A 23,726-nucleotide genomic window follows, 5' to 3' on the forward strand; every position below is an offset into this window, starting at 1 on the left:
GTTTAATTTTTTTTTCCATATTAGTTGGCTAGGTTTTCTACAGAAAAGCTAGCTAAACCAGATTGTCCTTTAAATAGTACCTTCGAAGATGTACTCCTTTCCAGTTACTGTAGGGTTTTAACACTTAGGTACGGGCTTAAACTGCAGCCATGAATTTTGGTCGAACGGATTTACTCACATAACTGTCTAAACAAATGAAAGCAATAATTTTTCATTCAACCTTGGGCGAGCCGTGTCCGGCAGATATACATGTTGAACCAATCCGTAAACCTAATCTACCTTGATGTTGCCAACAACCTATTTGGAGTAAGAAAACCTGGGCAAAAGGACTCGACCTCTAGTTCACGCATAACCAAGAAATTTGAAGATAAGATTCGAACTTTGATAGTTTGATTTTGTAAATAACTCATTCATAGAACGAAAAAAATCGAGCAATGTCATTGACAGATTAGTTTCCAATGGTCCCTTGTGTCATTTTTTCACTAAATAGATTGTACTAATCATGTCAAGTTGGTAAGACACATGCATTTATCATCTTTGTTTAGAGATGTACTCATCAGCTTCTTGGTTTGTACTTGTACCGTGGTACACCTTCACATGCCTTTGTTTTTTCTTTCGTTTCTTTACGCGTAGGATAACTCTCGGGGTCCATAAAAAAGATTAGTCTTTTGATAGGAAGGTGACTTTATATCCGCCAAGTTGAGCTGCAGACAGAATGAGAGAGATTTCATACTAAATTGTGTGGGTGAAGGAAAAATGGTACCACCACTAGACACAAGTTGGGTCGACCAGAGAGAGGGATTTGATTTGAAGTTAAGTTCTATGAGCAAAGCCATGTGCAACAGTGCAAGCATATATCACGTAGGTCCCAAAATCTTTACCAGATTGCTGCTGCATGGCTCTTCTTTGCTTCTAAACCTCAAAGTCCATTTGAAAGGACAATCCAACAAACTTCTATAAATACCCACAGACTCTAAGGAATTATATCCATCTTCAGATTCTTCTATTACATCTTCCAGCAATCATCACAAGCAAAAAAAAAACTTTTACATCTCTTGTTAATCATTAGTCTCTTTGCAAAAATGGGTCTTATGCGTTCAATGGTCTCACAATCAAAGCAAATTCTCAAACTACAATCTCTTAGAAACCAGTTATCTCAATCATCCCCGGTAGTTCCTAAAGGACATTGTGGCTGTTTACGTTGGAGAAACCGAGAAGAAGAGGTTTATTGTTCCTCTATCTTACTTGAACCATCCTTCGTTCCAAAACTTGCTAAGTTGTGCAGAAGAAGAGTATGGGTTCAATCATCCAATGGGAGGACTTACAATTCCTTGCAACGAAGACGATTTCATTGATCTGACTTCTCATTAGGCTTGTTGTGGTCGAGTCAGCCTTGTTTGTGCTTGTGTAGAAGTCCCTTGCAGTTAGGATGTCAAACTGGTATTATAATAGCCATCACAATGAATTGATTATCCAACTGAACAATATGGACATTACTCTTACCATAGTGTGAATAGTGGTTGGGAACGCCAACCTTTGGAAGGATATGGGTCATACCCTGGTGAGCCCAATTACTATCCACACGTGCATCAGTCTTACGAGCAAGAAGATTATAGTACTAGTTCTTCTTCTCTAGAGGATACAATCAAACTATTGAAAAGTAGTCCTTTTTATGATCCCTCTGTTCCTATTCCTCCTTTAGAAGAGTCCCTCAGGAAGTTAGCTGAGTCGACGCGTAAGTTAGCTGAGATGAATAGTATAATTATAGACGAAAGAACTACAATAATGAGTGAACCTTCTTTAGAAGACCACCTCAAGCGGATAGCTGAGAGAACGAACGAAAGAATTACTCGAAATTATATGAATTTCCAACACATGTTCCCAGTTTTACCCTTGAAAATGAGATGATAGTTACTATTCACCTAATCAAGATGACGAGGATAGAATTGGAGACACTATTTTAGATGAGGTTCGATCTCTTTCATTTATTATGATGAGGATAGTGTTGATGGAGAATCATACTTATGTAGGAATATGATCAGGAAATGGTTACTCCAATTGAGCTTTACAATGATAATATTATTTCTAGTTCAAATCCAAATAATTTTAATAATTATTCACCTATTCAAAAGGACGAGGATTTGACTAGAGATACCCTCGTTTTAGACGATGTAGTATTTCCTGTTTACAAAGCCGATAATGATTTAGAGGAACGAGTTTATTCTGAGAATAATGTTTTAGAGTCTAGCGATTTAGAAACAATAGTCTTAGACGAAGAAGATGAACTCGTAGAGATTTTAAATATGAGTGAGGATGCATCACCTGAGTATAACCTAAAAGAAGCAATTGACCATTTTCAGGATTCCGATGATCTAGAAATTAGGGAAATTGTAGTTAGTCTACTAGAGACACCCAAAACTCTAAGTTTGGGGGTGATTATCATTCTCCCTGTGCTTTACCTTTAACTCTTAGAAAGTTCCCTCGTGTAGGACTTGACATTTGTGCCTCAACCATCTTACAAGATTATCTCCATACACGTTTTCCCGAACCTATAATGTCCAAAAAGAAGCTAGTTGTTAGAAACCCATCCTATGGTTGATGTGGTTAACCCAGGCTATGATACCAAGATTGACTTTGTTTTCCCACCAAAAAATTTTCTTCCAATTGTGGGAACTTATGATTTTCAGATGTGTCGGTTATTAAGTTTTGAGACTAAACCTAATTACTTTAGGAGAATAGGATCGCACATTTGCTTAAGGAAGACCACTCTTTCATTGTGGTCAGATGTGTGAGTCAAATCTAATTGACTTAGAGGATCCTCAGTTATTCAGGTTATTGTTGTGTGCTTCTAAGTTCTTAGTTGGGTATTTCCAGACTCTTCAACCTGATCTTCAGAATACTTTGAGGAAATCCAACCGATGAAAACCTTTTATTTGGACCCTTTTATAGAGCCTGAACCTGAACCACAACTAGATATAGTTGTTTTACTTAAAACATTAGACAAGGGTATGTTCAGTGTCTTCTTGTCTGTTGCAATTTTCTCTTCTTTTGGGTAATAATTTTTGATCCAGATGACCCACAGTTATTCCGGTTACTGCTATATGATTCTGAGGTGACTAATTCTTCCAAGGTCTGGTTGAAGACTTTAAACTTAGAATTCTTGGAGGTAACCCATTTTCATGCGACACGTGATAATCTTCCTTATTTATTTTCCTCAAGTGGTAACAGTTTCTCCTTGTTCATGCTTTTAATTTTATCTTTAGAACATTGAGGACAATGTTAGATTTAAGTTTGGGGGGTGGGAAGAAACTTTTTAGTTGCAATAAATAAACTCCAGAGCCTAGAAATTTATGTTTATTAAGGATTGCACTAACCATCTAAGTGGATGGAACATTTTGGTTGTAGGAGTTGAGGAACCAATCTGATTAGATGGAAACATCTAAAGAGTCTATTCATAAAAGCACAGAGCTCAGGTGTTAGAAAAGAAAACATGGTAGTTTCGCCATATCCTCGTGATGGAAACATCGAAAGAATCCTGATCACTTCTTTTTTTTTTTTACCATTACTAGGGTGAAATAGAGTGACTGGATAAAAAAAAAAAAAATTGAGACCAGACCACCAGACCAACCGGAATAAATACAATAAAGTCGACCACTGGTACCCTTGTATTTGCCAGTGAGTTGACCTAGAGTTAGGATTATCGACCACTGGTTCCCTTGTATATGCCGGTGTGTTGATATTAGTCCAGACCAGTATCTCAGTCCATTAGGGTAGGTTCACCTTAGTCAACATCATCTACGTTTTTCTCTACATCCATCTTCTTAATTTATCCATGTGATTGGTTGACTCCGGTTTATGATGTCTAAAAACTATTTGAGTAGAACTCTGTCACTTTATATGAATTTTAGTATGCTTGAGTGCAAACTCGTGTACATCAATTGGAATTTCGCATCATGGTACTTCCTCCTGTAGTCAATAAGTATGCCAACCAAGGAGATTCTTTAGTGCCTTCCAAGGTTCTGCGTAGATAGGTAGGGTATGGAGTAAAGGTTTTGTGGTACACCTCTGGTAAACCCCCCGGAGACAACACTCCGCCGCTAGGGCCACCTAGCGGTTTAACGGCTTGCTGCACATGCTAAGTGTAGACTTTATTTTCTAGAATAAATTTGCTCGAGGACTAGCAAATAATAAGTTTGGGGTATTTGATAGACACATTTTTTGTGTCTAAATTGTCCTCAATTTTCTTTATGTTGGTACTCGATTTTGTACTTATTTTAGTGTTTTGTGTTTTTGTAGGTATTTTTGGAAAATAAACATTTTTGGAAGAATCGTCTCGAAAAACTGCTAAAGGCACCCCCGAAGGACATTTGCTAAGCGGACCTCAGATTTGGCTAAGGGGAACCCGCGGTTATGTGCAGCCCAAATTTATTCTCAGCACCCAAATTACTATCGGCACCCCAACAGAAGGATAAGAGGCACCCTTCATCTTCAACATTCATAAAGAATATTTGCGGTAAATTTGGTTCCACCGGTAAAGGATTTATTATCTTTAAGATAAGAATATCTTCTTGCCTTATAAACAGGAAGAATTTGAAGAAAAAGGACGTTATCTTGTATTAAACAAGAGAGATATCCTTGGAAGATTTTATCTTGGATTTTATTCTGCGAATTAAAGAAGATATGAGTTTAGTAAAGAAATATGGAGAATAAAGAGAAGGAAAAATTCCTGAAGATATTTTTAATTAAAAAGAAGAAGATTTTGGAGTTATGGAATAATATATTTGAGTAATGTGTATTTGTGTGTATAAATAGAGAGCTAGAGAGCACATTTGTGGGGGAGAGTTGGGGAGAGAAAATAAAATCATTGCGTTAATAATTTTCTCCCATTTTCATTATTTGTCAACACTTTGAGCAATGAAATTATATTTCGAGCGTGTTTCCAATCTAATGAGCTAAACCCAACATTGGGATGACGGAGGAAGATGGATTTCATCAATGTGGTAATTTGATTAATTCTTTTTTTTACTTTTTACACCGATTTTAAATGATTTATGATTTCTATTAATCAATTGTCATCTTGTTAGATAGTGTATGCTTAGTCTTAGGTGCTTTAGATACACTATGCTTGTAATTTACAATTGATGTTTTACGAAATCTATCCTTGGCAAAATATTAGAGTTGATATTTCTTTTGTTTGAGCGATAAATGTCTAGGATTAATTTTTGAACCACTTGAATATGAAAGCAGTGAAATCCTGAGTCCCAGTGAATTCTTCATCCCGTGACATATTTTGTATATAATTTCTTATTTTTATATTTTTATATTTAAGCCTAGAATCAATTTCAACAAGTCCGAGTGAACGAAAACCTTATTTACCCCTATTCAAAATCCGATCAGCAAATATCATCGCATATGGTACTTTTCTTCTGAGAACACAACTTCTGCCTCTGAACTCGGTCTCCTTCTTTAGAAGTAATCTTCTGACTCGCTTGATGTTATTATTCGCAGAAGATTCTGCTTCAAAATACTTCTTGTCTATCTTCCCAGATTTAGACACTACATCCACTAGGGCTGCACATACTCCGGTGCGGACCGGCTCTCTTATGGAACCGGTGTCTGTACTTGGTGTTGACCGGTACCTATTTTGAGTACCGGTACCTGTACTTGTACCTGGTGTTGTACCTGTACCGCCGATACCGGTCCGGTACAAGACCGGTACCGGGTTTTTTACCCGAAAACGTTACAAATTAATACTAAGTTATACAACATTTCCATATGATCAATGTATCCAAAATAAGTTCAGGTTGCATACATACTTAAGTTCAACATTTCCATAACTTCAAAACAACAATCCAAAATAAGTTCAGTTTGCTAAAAAGTAAAAAACAACATTTCCACAACCATAAGTCTGTCTACGGAAAGTCGATAAGAAATGAAATGTGATCATTGCAAACGAAAATGGATGGTTGAAAGCCTGCACTTGCAATTTGCAATCCTAGCCTGCATTCATTTCCATAAATTACATAGTAGTAATGAGAATTTGATATAGAAATGAATCCAAATTATGTTTCAACAAGGACAGCAAGAAAGATAAAGAAAGTTACCAACCTTCCATTTCTTAGCAAGGAGCCAAGAAATAAACTTCAAGCTTTTAGGAAATTCTCAATATGACTGCAACAGGCAAAAAAAAATAAACAAGAAGAAATAATTAAAATTCAGTCAATACAATAAAAGTAATTACTATTAAAGAAAACAAAAAAGAAGAAAAAACCTAAATAAGTACCTGCCGCATCTTCACCATCATCATCAGGTACATAATCACATAGAAGATCAAGAGCAATGGGTTTTTGTAAATAGCTTTGTGTACAGAGCAATGCCTCAACTGTCTTTGTAGACATAGAAGCTCTCCATGGAGTAAGCACGCGCTTCCCGGTGCTAAAAGCTGATTCAGAGGATATGAAGACACAGGAAAGGCTAATATATCTCTTGCAATGTAGGACAGTACCTTATACCTGTTTGCATTAGCCTGCCACCAAGCCAATATGTCAAAGTCATCATCTTGATCTACTTCACGCATTTTTCCATCCATCATCACATCTGTCAAGTACCTATATAACTCCGTTGTTCTTGCTTCTTCAACACAACTTGGGTTGTCCCAATGCTGTCTCTTCCTTGATTGAATTCTTGATTTCAACCCTTGAGATGGCGTGCTAACTGAACTGGCAACTACCGAAGCAACATAGATGACCCTTCCTCATGAGTTGAATACACTGAACTATAATCATCAAAGAGTTCCTGAAATTCTAATTTCACCTTTCTCATGATTCTTTGAACCTCCCACAAATTGTTCTCAAACAAACAGTTAAGAGTAAATTCTGCCCCTTTAGTTTCTCTCTTGGATCCAACAATTGAGCAAAAAACATAACAGGATTCATTTTCTCGTACACACCCCAATACTTATTGTACTTGGCAAACATAAGACGAGACATACGTGCAATAAATGGATCTGATGCTACATTTTCTCTAAATTCAATTAATTGTTCATGGATGAATACCAACTCCCATAAGAAAGAATGAGTAGTGACTTGTGTAGAAGCAGAAAAATTGACAGTTGCATCGAAGAATACCTTTAAACACTTCACAAGACCTCTAGCATAAGCCCAATCTTCTGCATAAGGAGCATGAGTCTTTACTTTCTTTTTCTTCTTCTTATTTACCTCTTCTTCCATATCCTCAACCTCTTCATCTTCTTCCATATCCTCAACCACTTCTTCCAAGATATCATCACTAGTTATAGCTTCCTCAATATCAGCATCACTTGGTAAAACAGATTCCTTGTCTTGCTCAAAAATAAACCTCTCTTGAAAGTCCTTATCAATCTTGCTAACATTGCAAAAACTTTTTCATATCTTTGAGCAGCTTCTAACATCAAGTAAGTGTTATTCCATCGAGTGTATACATCTAAATTCAGTGCTTTCTTGTAATCTACCTTTGCTAGGGAAGCACATTGTTTAAACTTTTCATACCTAGAAGGAGAACCAAGAACATATTTTACAACTGACCTTATCCTTTTAACAGATTCATTAAAGAGTCGTACTGCATCTTTTATGACAAGGGAAAGAACATGAGCTGAACACCTCACCTGATAACAATAAACAAATAATCAAGAAAAATTAGTCATAACTCATAAGATGCATGTGACAAATTCCAAAATAAATTAATGATGTGAAATGAGAATGTTACATGTAAATATTTAGCTCTGATTGGTGATCTTGTCCAGCTAGTAACAACTTGCTTCAGATGATCCATAGCTACTGTGTTGGCGCTGACATTGTCTAGAGTGACACCAAATATATCTTTTGGACCCCAATCTTCCAAACAATCCACAAACTTCTCACCGATTGCAATACCTGTGTGACCTTCAACTTGACAAAACATGAGTATTCTCTTCTGCAGTTTCCAATCCTGATCAATGTAGTGAGCGGTTACACAAATATAATTAAAATTATTTGGTGATGTCCATGTGTCAGTTGTCAAAGATACCCTCTGCTTAGATGTCAAGAAGTAAGTTTTTAGGTTATTCTTCTCTTCTACATACATCTTTAACATATCCCTATAAATTGTCATACGTCCTGGAACCTTGAACCTAGGTTGTGCCTCTTGCATCAATGCCACAAAGCCTGACCCTTCTACTTTTCTAAAAGGAATTTCATCCTTAATTATCCACTCAACAAGACGCCTTCTTAACCTATCATAATTGTAAGTATGAGCAATAAGTTTACCATCCTGACCTGGTTTTGGGGGTGGCATCAACAGAGATGGTTGTCCCTTTTCTTTCTTCCTATTAGGATTCTTTAGACATCTATTCAAATGCTTTCGCAATCCAGAAGTGCCATTATTGTCATTGTGAGCTTTGTATTTATTGTGGAAATAACGACATTCAGCTCATTCATCATCTATCCTAGTCATTTCCAACCAAACAGTTGATCTCACTCTGCCGTGCTTCTTGTTGCTATCACCAACTTCAACTGCTTCAGCTCTGCCTTTACTTGTTGGAGTTGCAGTTTCAGATTCATTTGTGTGAGATGCAGCTTGAGAGGATGATCCAACTTCTGTTTGTTGAGTTGTACTTGTAGTTGGAGTTGCAGTTGCATTTGTAGTTGGAGTTGCAGTTGATGTGGTCATCTAACAAACATAAAACAGAACCAATTACATTCAGATTATACCAACATTCATTATAGAGTATTAGAAACAAATAATAATCAACCAATGGTATTATATATATGGTCATCTAGCAATGCAGTTAATGATATGTTAGCATTAATTGACTGAGGCCTTGAGATTGCAACAATCGAAACCCATTTGCCCCGCACTTCATGGGTCTCTCTACTCAGTACGGTACTAGTATGATTGGAGTACTAACTAACACTGATCACACCTCTAAAAACTCTCATTTACTCTGCAACTAGGACTCGAAAAGGGGTTTGTTAATGTTACATTGTTGTTTACAGATTTGAATTTTTCCTTTCCACTTCTTATTTTAAGGTTCAAGTAATTTATCAATCAGATTTAGGAGCCCAATATCTTGTTAGCTGAGCACTATGATTAATTATTAAGCTAATCACATGCTGGCTGAGTGATTAATTTCCAGTGACAAAGAGATAGAAGTAACTGCATTTTTAAGAAAGGGAGCTAAGAAAGAGAAAAAATAAATTCAAGAAAGACGCAGAACGTATGAGACTTGTTCTCAAAGAACTCATCATTTCCCCACTCATATCTCTGACTACAACGAAGATGACTGAAAGAGTAAGATTAATGAAATACAAGCTAGTTTACATACTCTGAAGTACTTTAAGTCTTTAATGGGTATTTTGTAACACCTGCTGCCCTGAAACACATCACGATCCTTAAGCGTTTAGTGGTTCAGCCTGAAATTCATTTATAGTTAAAGAGGAAATTAACAAGTAAGTAAATTTGCACAAGAAACAATAGTCAGTAAAGAGTGTAAGCTAATAAATGTAAATCGGTGACATTTAAAAGTTGGAAAAATCTAGCATTTCCACAAAACTGCAAAAATTGTTAAGCCCAAACTGATCATGCTCTTTAAAGCTTAATCATCTACCTCACCATAAAAACTGCAGAAATTTGTTATTGTAAGTATGTTTCAAGAAGAAGAGAAACTTAGTGTGTCCCTTGTAGAAACCCATCATATATGTACTTTCAAATTACATCAAATTGCAGAAATTGTTGATCCTTCATTTATGAGAGTAAAATGAAATCCCATTGTAAAGCCAAGGAATAGCTAAACTTCATTGTGATCCATATCAATATGCACTGAACTCTTATTGCTTGTTTCTTTATATAAGAGTTGAGTAAAAATTGAGCTTACCACAAGCCATTGTGCAGTACTTGAGAACCCCAAAAATCTAATTCTTCCTTCTTCTCTGCTTTGGCCTTTGGACTAATCTTCTCAATATCTGAAGAAAAAAAAAATACAAACGAACTTAGAACATAAAACTGAAATTAGAAAAGGAATTCTACTGAGAGACAATCAGACAAACCAAAACAAAATAAAAGGAAAAAATAAACCCTAAAAAAATCAATACAACCAGATGTACAGTAACCCTAAAAAAATTAATACAATCAAAACTCGGATCAGAAAACTGAAATTAGAACCATACCCATGATTTGAACTTCATAAAATCAAAAAGTTTGCTAGAGATTATGTCAAAAAAATCAGTATTCTAGGGTTCAATACGAAATCAATGTACAATCAAACGATTCAAAGTTTCAAAGCCTAAGGAGAAGAATACTGACCTGAATCCTGATAGAGATGGTGATCCACTGATATTACTGATATTCAATCTCGATTCAAACCCTAAGAGAATCGAGAAAATGATGCTGCCGCTGAGTGAGAAGAAGAAACGAAGAAGAAAGAACTGAAGAATGCTTCTTCATTTTTTTTTCTTCTCGACATCCTATCTAGATATCAACGGCTAGGATTAAAAACCTAGATAGATCTCAACGGCTAATAATAGCCGGTACAGATGGTCCGGTTCAAGTACGGTTCTCCCCAAGAACCGATGTCTGTACCGGTCTAGTCCGGTTCTCAAATTTCAGAACCGGTGTCTGTACCGGTCAAGCCGGTTCCGGTTCGGTACCAGTCCGGGTTTTCCGGTTCTCTCCGGTTCAGGTCGTGTAGACCGGTTCTTGTGCAGCCCTAACATCCACCATTAATCTTTCACCCCTTTGACTATCCTTAGCATGCTGCTTCCAATTTCTTCTTTTGTATTCTCGCTCTTCACACTTATCAATATCAATTTCCTGACAATTTCTACCTTCATTTGTATCTCCTCTTATTATGCCTAGACCTTGAGGTAAAAGAAATTTTATGCATTGGTGAAATGTCAAAGCCACACCCAAGATACTATGCAACCGTGGTCTTCCAATCAGAGCATTATGGTGATTCAACATCAACAACACAAATACTATTTCTGTTGGCAGGCTCGCAGTGAAATTCTCATTTTGACTTCTCCTTTTGGTTCTTTCGCAGCTCAATTGAATCCATAAATCTTGTAATTTGAAGGAATTAACTCGTCATCCCTTCCTCCCATGGTCTTGTATGTATGATAAAATAGAATATCAACAGAACTTCCAGGATCTATGAGTATCTATTATAGCCCAAGTATTCGCTTCATCTTCTTCTTCATCATCATTATCTATTTTTGCTTTTGGATTTATTCCCAACTTCACCACTAATGGACATTCATGTAATTCTCCTCCTCCTGGTGTTTCTTCCGCACTGAACGAAATGACCTGCTTTTGCCAATCCTTTAATGGTGATATCTTCACAAGGTTGAGAATTTCTCTTCCATCATTATCTCTCGCATATACTCGACTTAAGATGCTGTCATGAAATCTTCTATATTTTTGAAAGAGTGTATAATCGAATTGCAATATAGGTTCCTTTCCTTCACACCTAATTCAATTACAAATGTATTCTTTCCTCTTTCCTCACCATATGTATCTCCTCCTGGTGGTGGGGTGGTGGTAGATTCTGCGGTTGTTGTACTAAGAAGTGGTTTAATTTTCCTTGATCAATCATTCTCAGTATGATCTTCCTCACATTTCTGCAATTACTTGTTGTGTGACCATGAAAGCGATGATATACACAGAATTCTTTGCTCCTTCTACCCGGGTGGTTCATCTCCTACGTTGTGTGTTCAGGAATTTGTTTCATTAGTATAACAGCTTCCCAGACTTTGTCTACTGTAGTATTCAACTTTGGCAAGCTTATTTGTTCCCAAATCACCTTTCCCCTGTCTTTTATATGATGGTTGTTGACCTCCATAATCTTCCATGGGATTATCCATTGTTTGAATCTTGTTACTCCTTCCTCTAGCCTGGGATTGTGCTTCTATATATTCTTTTATGAGTTCCTCCTGGTCTGCACTACCCATTGCTACCAGTTTTTGTTCCATTTCTGTACTTTTCTTTCCCTGGTTTCCCTGCGATGTACTCGCAACAACATTTGTCATCCTTGGGAGTAAACTTGCATTCCCAATATTCTCATTAGGCATTGCAACTGGATAAGATTCCATTTCTCTCTGCTTCTCCTCAAGTGCAATATACTCTTCTTGAAATTCACGCAACTCCGACATTGTGATGGTGTCTTTTATCCTGAAAATCTGTATATATAATAAATCTGTAGAAAAAAGAGCATTGACAAAGGCTAGTATAAGAAATCGTTCATCTGCTCGTCTTGCCATTTCACTACACATGGTTCTCCAACGTGTTGTTAGATGATGCAAACTTTCATTGACCCTTCTGCGAAGTCCAAACGCCGTCTCAATTCCTGGTCTTAACATATTATTGCTGATATATTTTCCTAAGAAGACGTTCTGTAAATGACGAAATGATCTAATAGTTCCTACCGGTAATCCTTCAAACCACTACAGGCTTCTCCTGTCAAGCTCGCAGGAAATACTTACACATCACCGCATCATTTTCTTCTCACTGCAATAAAGATCTGCTACAGGCTTTTATGTGTTGCACTGCACATGTACTACCATCAAATATACTAGTGAATACATGTAAGTTGCATTTTGTTGGTATTATTGCAATTTGAATTTTCCTTGCGAAAGCTGTCTTCCCAGCTTCCTCTACTGCTTCCTCTAACTGCCTTCTTCCACCATTTTTTCGCATAGTCATCTTCTCTCAATTCAAACATTTCTCTGAGAATTTCTTCGCTCATAGTTTGGTCTAAATCTTGTTGCATAGGTTTTTTAATCTGGCTTGTCTTAATCTATTCTCACGATTATTCTGACATATAGCCTCCTCAATCTATCTTTCTTCAGTTTCTTATCTTCTTCTTCTACGTCTTTCTTGTTCAAATCTCGCACGTTCACGCACAGTGTTGTTTCTCTCTTCCTCTTGTTCGCGTGCATATTGATCCCTCAACATTTGTCTACCATGTAATAGAATTCTCCCTTGTCCGGATCATGTTCTCCATCATTATCTGATGCGTAACGAGTACGAGATGACAATCAGTTGCATCTTGAAGTCTATTGTTCCTTTGACCTTCTTGTCTGTGACGACGCTCATGTGGTTGTTCGTATCGGTCATTTGTTGTGTGTCTCTCGTCGCGTTGATCTTTTAGATTATCATCTTCTTGCAAATTCTCATCGATATTATCTAATGTTCGTTCTCGCCTGACATTTCTTCGATTTGATCGACTTTGTCTTGATGAACTTCTACTGGTTTTTGATCTTGATCGCGTAATGCTTCTTGATATTTGTTCGTGCAGTCTTAGATTCTCTTAGATCATCATTTTGTCTTATCAAATTCACACGCTCTTCATCTTCTCTTTGACGCTCAGCAATCAATCTTTGTCTAAGTTCTTCAAGTGTCATATTTTCTTCATTTCCTTCAGTCCTTCCTTCATCTCCAGTTCTCTGTGTTTCATCTTCAGTAGAGTTCGTATGTGCAGTATGAATACTCACTCTATCATAATCAATATCATTATGCTGCTCTTGTGTACGTTGTAGTCCATTCGGAATATCATTTCGTTGATTTGTTCTTTCTCCTTCCTCTAATTGCTCATGAATTTCTCCTCTTTTTTGTTCGGCAATTCTTTTACTTCTTCTGGCTGCTGCCGCTTGCTTAACAGTAGATCTAATTCTTACCATTTTCTTGTATTATCGAATGAAAATCTCAAATGTTGAAGGAAGAATTCTAGGTTTTTTTAATTCTGGAAACTTGATTTTTAAACAGATTCACCAACAGGATATACCACTCCTCCCTGTTTTTAGCGCCAAAATGTAGTTGCAAGAAATCCTACAATCACACCGCTATGAATGTATATAAGATTCTAAGTAATCATAATGGAATTTTTTTATTATCTTATCAAGTTCTTGAATCGGTTACAAGATAATACAATGACTTTACTTGCTCTCCAAATAAACTTTCTCTCTCTTAATTTCTTGTCTAACTCTCACCTTAGAGATCTCTCCTTTACACAGATTTCTTCCCCTTATATAGGGTGCTATATAGTGGATAACAGCTAATAGATCCCCTATTTTCGGAATCATTGTGCGTTACAATCGCTCATGCACATACACTCAATGTCGCATACTTTACTCCTTCGCATAGATCATCACACTTTACTCGTGATTATGCTGACATCACTAAATACATCATCCTAATTTTAACATGTGCAATAATCCTCGCTTAAGACAAATGACCTTTACTTCGCATACATAATGAATGTGCGATATTTCACTCCTACAAGATCCTCACTACTGGTTAGGGTTACGAAAACGGTTATTCTTGAACTTAATGCTGATCAAACTTACTAAGTTCCTTCTCAACTAAATATGTAAAATGCTTAACGTGTGCTAGAACAGTGGTTTTTGTATATCAGAGTTTGAATGTCATGGTTGACCCTTTTATTATTTTTCTAGTATGGAAGTCAATATGGAATAACAGTCAATATGGAATAACAGTGTGGAACAATTGTTCTAGCACAAATTTCATATCTATTTTATTCGATTGGTTCCATGAACTTGATTCCCTCTTAATTATCCAGTAATATTGGATTGTGGAATCAAATGGCATAACCTAATTCGGTGCTTACCACCTTACAAAAATAGTACCATTACGTGTTAGAGTACTATAATGCGATCTTTTCTACAACTAGCACTAAAGAGTAGGGTCTTAATACTCTAACGTATTTGACCTTGATTTGATCGAACATGTCTCAACTATATTTATACTTTTGAAGATCCATATATATATATCCATTATTTTGAATTAGACATTATAAAGAGACTACTGTCTTTGACTCAGAAGAAAGTGTATACAAGTTGAACCCAAATTAAGATGTATTTGACAGGCTTTACAGCTCGGTTGCCTCCATTTGCGCATACAAGTTAGGTGTAATACGGTGCATCGTAGGACCTTAACATAGTGTGAACAAATTTGACCATCCAAACAACTTCGTTTTGGTCGTAGACCAATGCCAATTTCCTGTAGAAGGAGATGATCACAATAAAAATCATTATCCTAAATGAGTCCGAATATTTCATTATCTCCATATAGGCCCGACCAAGAATTTGGAATTAGAAGGGTGTTACTGTAAGAAGAGCTGCTTGTGGATGCATAGTTTTTCTTGATCATAATTAACAACCCCCATGCTTCAAAAGAAAAAAAAAACAACCCCCACTCCAAGTTGCCCGAGTTGTTTCTGAACTTTGTCTATCGCGTAGCGTTTGTCTCTTCTGACCATAAGGAAGATTACTACGTATCCCAGGTACAAACTACACTGAAATTGTGGCCGCCTTATCGACAATATATCAGGAGCTAGTTGGGACAGTGGCCTAACAGGTACATGTTGTGGGGAACCCTGATTGAGTTCATACAGAAAATCAGTACATGTATTTCAGGTGCAAACTAAAGTTAAACTGTGACCGCTCTATCGGGAGTTGGGAGATAGTGGCTTGATGATAATCACATGCTGTAGGGAACCCTGATTGATTTGGTGAGTAGAATAACATGAAAATGTTTTGGAAAGAAGGATAGTTGAGTTTGGAATATATATATATATATATATATAGTGGAATATATTGGTTGGGCTACTGTCAACTGTATTACTACTAGAATCACAATGATGAAGAACAGTTCAATGAAAAAACGTGCGAAAATACCCCATAATTGAATACCCTGTCGGGAAATACCCCGCATATTAATAACTTGCGAAAATACTCCATAATTGAATACCCTGTCGGGAAATACCCCGCATATTACCCACCCATTATATTTTCCATCCAAATAGGTTAACTGGTCAATATCTCTACTTGACCGGTCACTTCCTCTTGACGTGAAATCAATACGGACCTAGGATTTTTGATTGGGTGGTGTATTATGGACGTAAAAAATTGTACCTTGACTAGCCTTGTTTTTTTTGTACACAAACCATAACGCCTTGCATCATTCATAATAATAGAAAAATAATTACATTAAGAAAATCAATTGTTCACGGTAGCAGTGATACAAAGAATTTAAATGGTAAAAGGAAAATCTAATAATCTGCTAACATTCATAAGAAAATATAACAAACCTCTAACTAAAAAGCAAAAAACGAATTCATAATTGTCCTTTCCGGGGTTTCATTTCTGGAAGCGCTGTATGATTACCTCATCCTTTATGGTCTTAAAAATCTCCCTCTCAATATATGTGATTAAGCAATCATTTAACCATTCATCCCCCATTCGATTCCGTAGGCGAGATTTGACAATGTTCATTGCAGAAAAAGCTCTTTCAATCGTAGCGGTAGCAACTAGTAAGATTAGTGATAACTTTATAAGCTTATACACCCAATTATATACAACATCCTTCCCAGTCTCAACCAATTTCTTAGTTAGACTGCTAATTCCATTTAACTCTTTAAATGCATCATTGGATTTCATATCCATTTCATAAACCTCGAGTTGATTTTCAAGGTTCATGCGTTCTTGCTATGAGAAGTCATCAGGATAAAATTCGGCAAGACGAACCAAATTCTTGGTATCAAAAGCAACAAAATCATTCTTCGGGTTTAGGCACGACATACAGACAAGTAATTCCATATTCATTTCATCAAAGCGATTGTTGAGTTCAGCAAGTTGTTTATCTATGCAAACATAAAATAATTCAACTTGGTATTTATGTAAATTTTTTATTACCTCTCTGTATCGCCGTGATCTCCCTGGAGGTACATAATCCTCATCCATCTGAATGATCGATATATCGTGCTTACGACAAAATGAGTTAACATCTTCAAGAAATGATGGCCATTTAGAATCTCTCATGTTCTGCAAGCGTTCTTTAGAAAATTTAACCAAGGTCATAGCGTTTACAATATCTTGATCTTTCCGTTGTAAAGCTTTTGAAAGATCATTAGTGATCCTTAGTATATCCTTCATAAGATGCAAGTTGAAGACACAATCGAAAGAATGCAAACTAGTTAGTAAAAGTAAGGCATCACCCTTTTCTTTAGAACCAGTAACATCTTCCATAACCTCATCAAGAACTTCAATGACAAAAGAAAACATGATTGTTAAATTCACAAGCGTACCATAATGTGAACTCCAACGTGTATCACAAGGTCGTTTGACGCCAATTTCCTGATTAAGACCTTGACCAGTTGATAATTCACAAGTCTCAAGTAATCTTTGTATTCTCTAAACTTCTTTTGCTCGCAAATTATCACGACGCTTGCAAGAAGCTCCTACAGTTTTTGTTGCTGTTGAAACTAGAGTGAAAAATGCAGCAATTTCTGGAATATCCTCGGAAACATGAAGAAGAGCTAACTGAAGTTGATGTGCGAAACAATGTATAATATGCACTCTTGTTCTCTTTCAAAATTAACGATTTCAATCCATTGTACTCACCTTGCATATTACTGGCACCATCATATCCTTTCCCACGCAACCTTGTGATGCTCAACCCATGCCTAGCAAATAATTCATCAATAGCTGTTTTCAATAAAATAGCAGTGGTGTTGGGAGCATGTATCATTGAAATAAAATGCTCCATAATACATCCTTTCTTATTAACGTATCGTATCACAACACCCATTTGTTCTTATACTGATACGTCACGAGCTTCATCAATTAAAATTGCAAACAATTCGTCTCCTAGATCTTTTATGATTTCATTAACAGTTTCCATGGTAGCAGCATTTACAAGATCCTTTTGAATATCTGGTGATGTTAGCTTGTGATTTGCAGGAGCATTTCCAAGAACAACATTATTCACAATCTCATTATTATCAGCTAAAAATTGTAACAAGTCGAGAAAATTACCAGGGTCATCTGAATCTTCTGATTCATCTCAGCCACGAAAAGATAATCCTCGGCGTAGAAGAAATCGAATGATTTTAAGTGATGAATGTAGACGCAGACGATACCGTTTTTTTTTCTTCAGTAGATTGTCTTTCAAGCACTGTCTCAAGGTGCTGACTTTGGTTCAATAAATCTTGACACTTCTGATAAGCTATAAATAACAAATCGGTAGTGATCAGTACTTACGAAAGTAGCAATCGGGCTATAACTAGAGCTGAGTAGAGTAGGTGTAGATGAACTTCTTTTACTTTTTACGGTTTTCGAAAAAGGGAAAAGGAAAACCCTAATTATTTCGTTTTTTTCCCAGCTCTCCTTTCCCTTTCAATACGACGACTATTTCTTCCCCGTGACACGTTCGACAGTAAAACATCCAATATTAATGGGATTTGTTTCAGAATTTGGGTGGGTCCATGGACCCATGCAACTAACTAATAGCTCCGTCCCTGCGTGAGATACATCAGGAATCTCAAATGACACTTAACCGTCAATTGCTACAGATGTCTTCATCCAAATACGGTCGTGGACAGCTAGGGATGCTCCACGTTTTTGTTTCATATATTCCTATCCTATCTCCATCGACATTTAAACCCATTATGAAAAACCAGACACTAACAAACAGTTGCAAAGAGATTTTCTACAGTGAGGATTGAGTGAAAACTAAAGTTGTGTGTTCAATTCTCGTTGATTATATCTAATTGATGTGCGAGGAAGACAAATGAAAAGTTTCGCCATCTAAGATTTAAAAAACAGTTGAAGTAAGTTTTGAAATGAATAATCGAATCCATGGGTTTGTGAGAAATCATAAATACACGAACCCATTCTAATTTCTAATTAGATTATTTTGTCGAAATTCTAATTTAAATTTGATTGTTTAAACTGAAATTAGGGTTTATGGATTTAAGGAAATTTGTATGTTAGGGTTTTGTTGTTGAAATAAGGTCTCTAACAGGGGAATGATTGAAATTTAATGATATGAACTGTACTGAAGTATAATTTGAGTTTTCTAACTTGAAAAAAATTAAGGGATTTTATGGAGATATAAATTGTGTTCGTGAATGTGAAAGTAAGTTTAGCTTGTAATTGGTTTTTAGTGGATTTTCTGTTACATTTGAAGATGAAAAAAACGAAGGATATTGCTTCAAAAAGCCATGTTAATTGAAGATGAACAGGAGGAAGCTTGATTGGATTTGAAGGAGAATAAGTAGAAATCGTGTTATTTAGACATGTAATCCACATGTGTGCACTGGTTACTATTTAACTAAGGTTGGATGGAAATACTAACGGCGGGGCATTTTCCCATAAGTTTTAAAAAGTGGGGCATTTTTCCGACGGGTATCCATTATGGGTATTTTCCCAAAATTCCCAATAATAAAACCCTAAACAGCAAAAGAAAACAAAATCTTTTCTAACAGTTCTAAAAATGGCATGATGTATTGCTCATACAGAAAAAAACAATGGGCCAAATGATGAAGAAAACAATGGGCCAAATCAGATTTTTTCTATATTTCTCTGCTTTGTGGTTCCCACACCATATGTTCTGTTACCCCAACTTCGACTCTGTGCTATCTGCAGCTCACTCATCTCCAAGTTAACCATACAATGGTAGGTCATCTAATCATTGATTCCCACTCCCCATGCACTAAAATGGAACTTCTATAGAGAAGAAAACTTAGAAATATTCCAACACTTCTCAGTACACTCACCCACCACAACAACTTACCAGAATCTCCAAATTTAAGATTTCTTTAGGTATTCATTTTCATGAAACGGTTGTACATGCCAAGCAAGAAAGGAGGAGAAAAGCAGTTTCCATAAACTTTATCCCTGGTTCCCAGGGCAATAGATTTCCCGAGAGGACACTTTGCCGTTTATGTTGGAGAATGAATCAAAATAAGCGATTTGTGGTCCCTTTGTTTCAAGACTTGTTATGTAAAGCTGCGGAAGAATTCCGGTTCGACCAGTTGGTTTAATTTTTTTTTCCATATTAGTTGGCTAGGTTTTCTACAGAAAAGCTAGCTAAACCAGATTGTCCTTTAAATAGTACCTTCGAAGATGTACTCCTTTCCAGTTACTGTAGGGTTTTAACACTTAGGTACGGGCTTAAACTGCAGCCATGAATTTTGGTCGAACGGATTTACTCACATAACTGTCTAAACAAATGAAAGCAATAATTTTTCATTCAACCTTGGGCGAGCCGTGTCCGGCAGATATACATGTTGAACCAATCCGTAAACCTAATCTACCTTGATGTTGCCAACAACCTATTTGGAGTAAGAAAACCTGGGCAAAAGGACTCGACCTCTAGTTCACGCATAACCAAGAAATTTGAAGATAAGATTCGAACTTTGATAGTTTGATTTTGTAAATAACTCATTCATAGACGAAAAAAATCGAGCAATGTCATTGACAGATTATTTCCAAATGGTCCCTTGTGTCATTTTTCACTAAATAGATTGTACTAATCATGTCAAGTTGGTAAGACACATGCATTTATCATCTTTGTTTAGAGATGTACTCATCAGCTTCTTGGTTTGTACTTGTACCGTGGTACACCTTCACATGCCTTTGTTTTTTCTTTCGTTTCTTTACGCGTAGGATAACTCTCGGGGTCCATAAAAAAGATTAGTCTTTTGATAGGAAGGTGACTTTATATCCGCCAAGTTGAGCTGCAGACAGAATGAGAGAGATTTCATACTAAATTGTGTGGGTGAAGGAAAAATGGTACCACCACTAGACACAAGTTGGGTCGACCAGAGAGAGGGATTTGATTTGAAGTTAAGTTCTATGAGCAAAGCCATGTGCAACAGTGCAAGCATATATCACGTAGGTCCCAAAATCTTTACCAGATTGCTGCTGCATGGCTCTTCTTTGCTTCTAAACCTCAAAGTCCATTTGAAAGGACAATCCAACAAACTTCTATAAATACCCACAGACTCTAAGGAATTATATCCATCTTCAGATTCTTCTATTACATCTTCCAGCAATCATCACAAGCAAAAAAAAAACTTTTACATCTCTTGTTAATCATTAGTCTCTTTGCAAAAATGGGTCTTATGCGTTCAATGGTCTCACAATCAAAGCAAATTCTCAAACTACAATCTCTTAGAAACCAGTTATCTCAATCATCCCCGGTAGTTCCTAAAGGACATTGTGCTGTTTACGTTGGAGAAACCGAGAAGAAGAGGTTTATTGTTCCTCTATCTTACTTGAACCATCCTTCGTTCCAAAACTTGCTAAGTTGTGCAGAAGAAGAGTATGGGTTCAATCATCCAATGGGAGGACTTACAATTCCTTGCAACGAAGACGATTTCATTGATCTGACTTCTCAATTGAATTCTTGTTGAGGACTAAGATTAATCAGATAGTAGTTTCAATAGTTCAATTGTAGACTAACTTTTTTTTAGCAAAGGGTTGTATTCCGACCCATGTAACATACTACTTTTTTTCTTGGGAAGAGTAAAATTGAAATACTCTCCCATTGAAAGTACTAACTAATACGAAATTTCTCTAATTGATTATTCCATCTACTCTATTTTTTTGCATCAATTTTAATCAATTGTGTTGGTATGAGCATAAACGGTAAAACCTACACTATAATCCTGCAACAGTAGTCTACATGTTATAAGATTTAATTTTATAGATACTTAATTTAGGATCGTTGAACTTCATGATAATCACACGATAATTATATACAAGAATAGTTTATACGGAATACCTGTTAGCGTTAATCCGTAGTACATTCCCGATGATCTCAGTAGCAGCGGTAATACCTTGTGGAGGTCATGGTTTCTCCTTCTTCACCTCTTACGTTATGAATAATCAATTATCCGAACTCAATACCGATGGCTATTGTGTTCTTCTTATAGGTAGAAGGAGGACCAAGTTCCTAGGATTTAATTAATAGCATTAGATCTCGACCGTCCATCAAAGAAGAGATATTAAGAAATAATCCCAGAAATGGTAACCGACATAAGTTAGCAATATTCTATAATTAACCAAAATTATTACGTGGCCCAAGGGAATATTTCTATGTGTAGAAATATTCTTACATTCTCCCACTGGTCCATGTGATAATTTATTTAACGGTTAATTGCTAACAAAATTTAAAGGTTAACGTAATACCTTGGCCAACTAAGCTAATCATGCGAGTCATAGCGGTTGCACGTTGTCTTGTTATCAACATGTTCCCTTCCATGTACCACAACACAAATAACTTACTTAACTAGGCCTTAAATTGGGATATCATAATGGTTCAGTGATGTCTTCAAAAGAAAGACAATTTTTGTTAACATTCATCCGTTTACATAAGTGTATACTAAACATGGATACAGAAATAATTCAAAACGACATTAATAAGAGCTCATAAAGTGTTCAAAAACAGGCACATAAATTAGCTGAATTTAATAATCAATTACTCCCACAGACCTAAGATTTTATTCTTTTCTTAAGAGGTCTTAAAATGTAATTGTTCAATAAGTACACCTCACAATACAATTGTGCTTAACTGATAGATGAACAACTATTGTTTCTGAATTTCTTGATTCACGCATATATACTCAAGGTTCATGTGTTTTGTTCCTTTTGTATCATATCGTGCTTTAATGCTGTGAAACTAAGACGATAAATTTTAGCAATGTCGAGAAAAACTTAAGTCTCTAAGTATCGCAGTCATAAATATTCAAACTCAATTGTGGGACTAGTATTAATGGATTCTTCCTTTATAGAATCCATACATCCATAAGAATTGAAGTTTGAAAAACCCAATAAACTCTTGTTGGGTTTGCTAACTAATTATAAGACAGAAGTTAAAATAGTATCTCAAAATTCTTGATAGCTTTCCTGTAATTTGTTCTTCGATTCTTTAACATATCAACAACTTGTTATAAGTTTCATATCAGAATTAAGACGTAATGAAGATTAAATTTATATCTTCTATCCAACATGAAATAAAATCTGTTAAATACATTATTATCTCAAAATTTCTTGAATATTCGATATATGCCTTATATGAGAGCTTTATTAATCCATATGATATTACTATCACATGGTAAGCTTCATTCATATCCTTTACTTCAAAAAACTATAGAGATACGCATAAAGTCAAGATCACTACTCGTAGGTAGTACGTCTTAACATACAAGACCAAGAGTATGAATTTCTCCCACTGATCTTGAGGTATATGCATAAATTTGTAATAATTCATCCAAAACTTGAAACATTTATAGTTTTGTTGAATTTCATATACCATTATGGGAGGATGCTTAAATTTCATACTTTGATTTCTAAAATTTGTAGACTAAAATTTATCACTAATAAAGGCTATTTTCACATTTAATTAATGCAACTCTTAGGTCATACTGAGCTACTAATAATACTATGACAATTCTGAATTAGTCTTTCTTTGACACGAGAGAAAAACTTATTTATAATCAATGCATCGTTTCGGAGTAAAATCTTTGGCAATAAGTCTTGCTTTATACCGTTTAAAATTGCTATTACAGTCGTATTAGGTCAGAAAGACCCACTTTCATACAACTGATTTGTGTCTTTCGAGCAATTAAACAATATCCGAGACTTGACTTACAACCAATGATTTTTGCTCACATAGCATCAATCCATTAATCAAAATTATTACACATAATATTTGTGAACCTAAAACCGAGTCTTTGCCATTCCATATCAAAAATGTAATAAATTCTTGTAAGAAAATCACTGAAACAACATGAATAACTTTCTTTCAATCTCTGTTGAGACCTTCTTAATGTTGGTTCATGTTGTTATCAAAAAATTTCTTTATTGGCATTAGTTATATTATGGAGTATTGGATCAGTAATTTGTGGTCTT

The 23,726-nt window shown here is 35.9% G+C and overlaps 1 protein-coding gene and 1 pseudogene across 1 annotated transcript; both read left to right on the forward strand.

The window, feature by feature from the left end:
* Positions 1–918: 918 nt before the first annotated feature.
* LOC113289975 lies at positions 919–1,371 on the forward strand (annotated as a pseudogene).
* Positions 1,372–20,820: 19,449 nt separating this feature from the next.
* LOC113289967 (auxin-responsive protein SAUR23-like) lies at positions 20,821–21,412 on the forward strand. The gene has a single exon (XM_026539428.1). The coding sequence runs from the start codon at positions 20,927–20,929 to the stop codon at positions 21,224–21,226; it is 300 nt and encodes a 99-aa protein (XP_026395213.1). The 5' UTR covers positions 20,821–20,926; the 3' UTR covers positions 21,227–21,412.
* Positions 21,413–23,726: the final 2,314 nt, after the last annotated feature.

Source organism: Papaver somniferum, chromosome 1 (assembly GCF_003573695.1).
Source record: "Papaver somniferum cultivar HN1 chromosome 1, ASM357369v1, whole genome shotgun sequence".
Classification (NCBI taxonomy): domain Eukaryota; kingdom Viridiplantae; phylum Streptophyta; class Magnoliopsida; order Ranunculales; family Papaveraceae; genus Papaver; species Papaver somniferum.

Excerpts from the sequence above, each read along its gene's own strand:
- LOC113289967 (XM_026539428.1), top strand. The coding sequence starts at position 20,927 with ATGGGTCTTATGCGTTCAATGGTCTCACAATCAAAGCAAATTCTCAAA.